The sequence below is a fragment of the Alosa alosa genome, chromosome 23, assembly GCF_017589495.1.
Source record: "Alosa alosa isolate M-15738 ecotype Scorff River chromosome 23, AALO_Geno_1.1, whole genome shotgun sequence".
NCBI classification, from domain to species: domain Eukaryota; kingdom Metazoa; phylum Chordata; class Actinopteri; order Clupeiformes; family Clupeidae; genus Alosa; species Alosa alosa.
The window spans coordinates 3,595,521-3,598,020 of record NC_063211.1 but is presented as its reverse complement, the minus strand read 5'-3'; the positions used below and the strand labels follow the sequence as shown (position 1 = coordinate 3,598,020).

Genomic DNA, 2,500 nt, shown 5'->3' with positions numbered 1-2,500 from the left:
GTGTGTATATATCCCTGTGTGTCTTAGTGTGTGTGTGTGTCTGTCTATGTATGTGTGTGTGTATATCAATGTGTGTCTTAGTGTGTGTGTGTGTGTATCAATGTGTGTCTTAGTGTGTGTGTGTGTATGTATGTGTGTGAGTATGTATGTGTGTGTGTACTGTATGTATATGTGTGTGTATATCAATATGTGTCTTAGTGTGTGTGTGTGTGTGTGTGTATGTATGTGTGTGTCTATGTTTATGTATGTGTGTGTGTGTATCAATGTGTGTCTTAGTGTGTGTGTGTGTATCAATGTGTGTCTTAGTGTGTGTGTGTGTGTGTGTGTGTATGTATGTGTGTGTATGTATATGTGTGTGTATATCAATGTGTGTCTTCAGTGTGTGTGTGTCTATGTTTATGTATGTGTGTGTGTATATCAATGTGTGTCTTAGTGTGTGTATCAATGTGTGTCTTAGTGTGTGTGTGTGTCTACCTGTCGGAGAGCTTCTTGGCGAAGCCAAAGTCAGTGAGTCGGATGTGTCCGTCGCGGTCCAGCAGGATGTTTTCGGGCTTGAGGTCGCGGTAGACGATGTTCCGAGCATGCAGGTACTCGATGGCGCACACGATCTCCGACGAGTAGAACATACCCGTGGTGTTGCCGAAGCGACCGCGGCTCCGCAGGTAGCTGAAGAGTTCTCCGCCCGGAACGTAGTCCATCAGCATGTAGAGGAACCGATCATCGTGATGAGTCCAGAACCTATACACACACACACACACACACACACAGGTTCATACACACACACACACACACACACACATAAAGGCAAACAGGACATAAGAATTGAGAACAACCAATCATTATGATATCTCTTCACACACACACACACACACACACACACGCTTATCTGTGCACATTCTTGAGGGCAGGAGGGCAGGGGAGCTGGCTGGGGTAACGGTGCCATATGTCTGACCTGCAGCTTAAATAAACGTAGCAGTCATGACGTCACGGAGGCTAATTTAAACAATCAGAATCATGAAACATACTTTGAATTCTTTTGTATAAAAAAAAAACAAAAAACTAAAATATAAAGCACGTTGATTTGAAGAGCCTAAAATATAAAGCACGTTGCTTTGAAGAGCCTAAAATATAAAGCATGTTGCTTTGAAGAGCCTAAAATATAAAGCACGTTGCTTTGAAGAGCCTAAAATATAAAGCATGTTGCTTTGAAGAGCCTAAAATATAAAGCACGTTGCTTTGTTTACTCTTTTTGTTTACTCAAGGTTTCCATTCAAAGTCAAATATAAAATTCCGTGACATTTCCTTGACAGGAAAAAATGGATTTCCATGACGTTTTAATGAATGGCACAACATACTGGCCAAAGATTTCAGAGCAGCCGTATAGCGTTCAAAAATTTCACTTTTTTTTTTTAGAGCGGAAGATGAATATCAATGGGCATTGAATAAACAAAGTTGGGTTAACCACAACGACTCAAGCAAGCAGAAAAGTGGCCCCAGCTGTGGTGTGTGTCAAATTAAAGGCATAAAAAGCCCAAAAAAATAAACTTAAAAAAACAAAAAACAAACAAACAAAAAAAGCAAGCAGACAAGTGAATAACCAGATATACCCTAATTCTGTGTGGAGATATATTTGAATGAATGTATATTGGCAAGTACATTTTAAACTGCTACAACAAAATTCAGTGTTTCCCATACACTGACTTATTTGTGGCGGCCCACCACAATATCAACACTGACCACCACACTAGAGTGTGGCTACCCGACCCGAGCCCGACGGGACCCGACGGGTCGGGTCGGGTTCGGACAAATGTTTAGAAATTGTAGTCGGGTTCGGTTCGGGTTCGGACACATGGGGGCGATATGCATTGGAAGCTTTACATTTAAATTCCTTATTATGTTGGGTGACCAACAGGTCTGCTTTACATGATGCAAACGTTTGTTTTTTGAGAATAAAGTAAAATGTAAAATAGACCTAATAACTTTCTTCCTGTGTGCAAGATTTGTTTATCGTGACAACGCATTTCAGGCATGCCGCACACGCGTTGTCACGTCTCACGACTACATAAACAAAGGTTATGCACATCGCACATATGCACATAAGCACAGTCTTGGGCAGTGGTCCCCAAACTACGGCCCGCCACCTCATTTTAGGTGGCCCCCCAAAACATGTCCGTAGTATACAGCATCCGGCCCGCACGGGAGTACAACATCGCCAAACTAAAACCTCCGCAATTTCCCCCATTCATTCTCTATGGCGAGTCTTAACAGTGCACATGTAATACTCTTTTTGTCCACCAGTGGTTGTTTTGGCGCTGTTTTGCGTTTGCCATCGAAAACGGAATGAAATGTAAGCCTACCTGCAAACAATGTAAGAGGCCTATTCTGACTGCATCACTGCTCAAAGTATTTAAAAAATGTATCAATTAATTGTTAATAACTAACTAACTAGTCATATTTCTGGGATTTTCTGGGATAATTATTTCTATTTTTTATTCACTTG

The 2,500-nt window shown here is 41.4% G+C and overlaps 1 protein-coding gene across 2 annotated transcripts in view; it reads right to left on the bottom strand.

Annotated features, from left to right (window-relative positions):
- prkx (protein kinase X-linked) overlaps positions 1-2,500 on the bottom strand; it is a 35,983-nt gene that overhangs the window by 16,806 nt on the left and 16,677 nt on the right. For both annotated transcript variants that reach the window (XR_007192523.1, XM_048235320.1), the window contains exon 3: positions 475-738. Coding sequence is in view for 1 of the 2 variants with exons in the window: in XM_048235320.1 (XP_048091277.1) it covers positions 475-738 (264 nt within the window). In the remaining variant the exon portion in view is untranslated. The remainder of the gene's footprint in view (positions 1-474; positions 739-2,500) is intronic.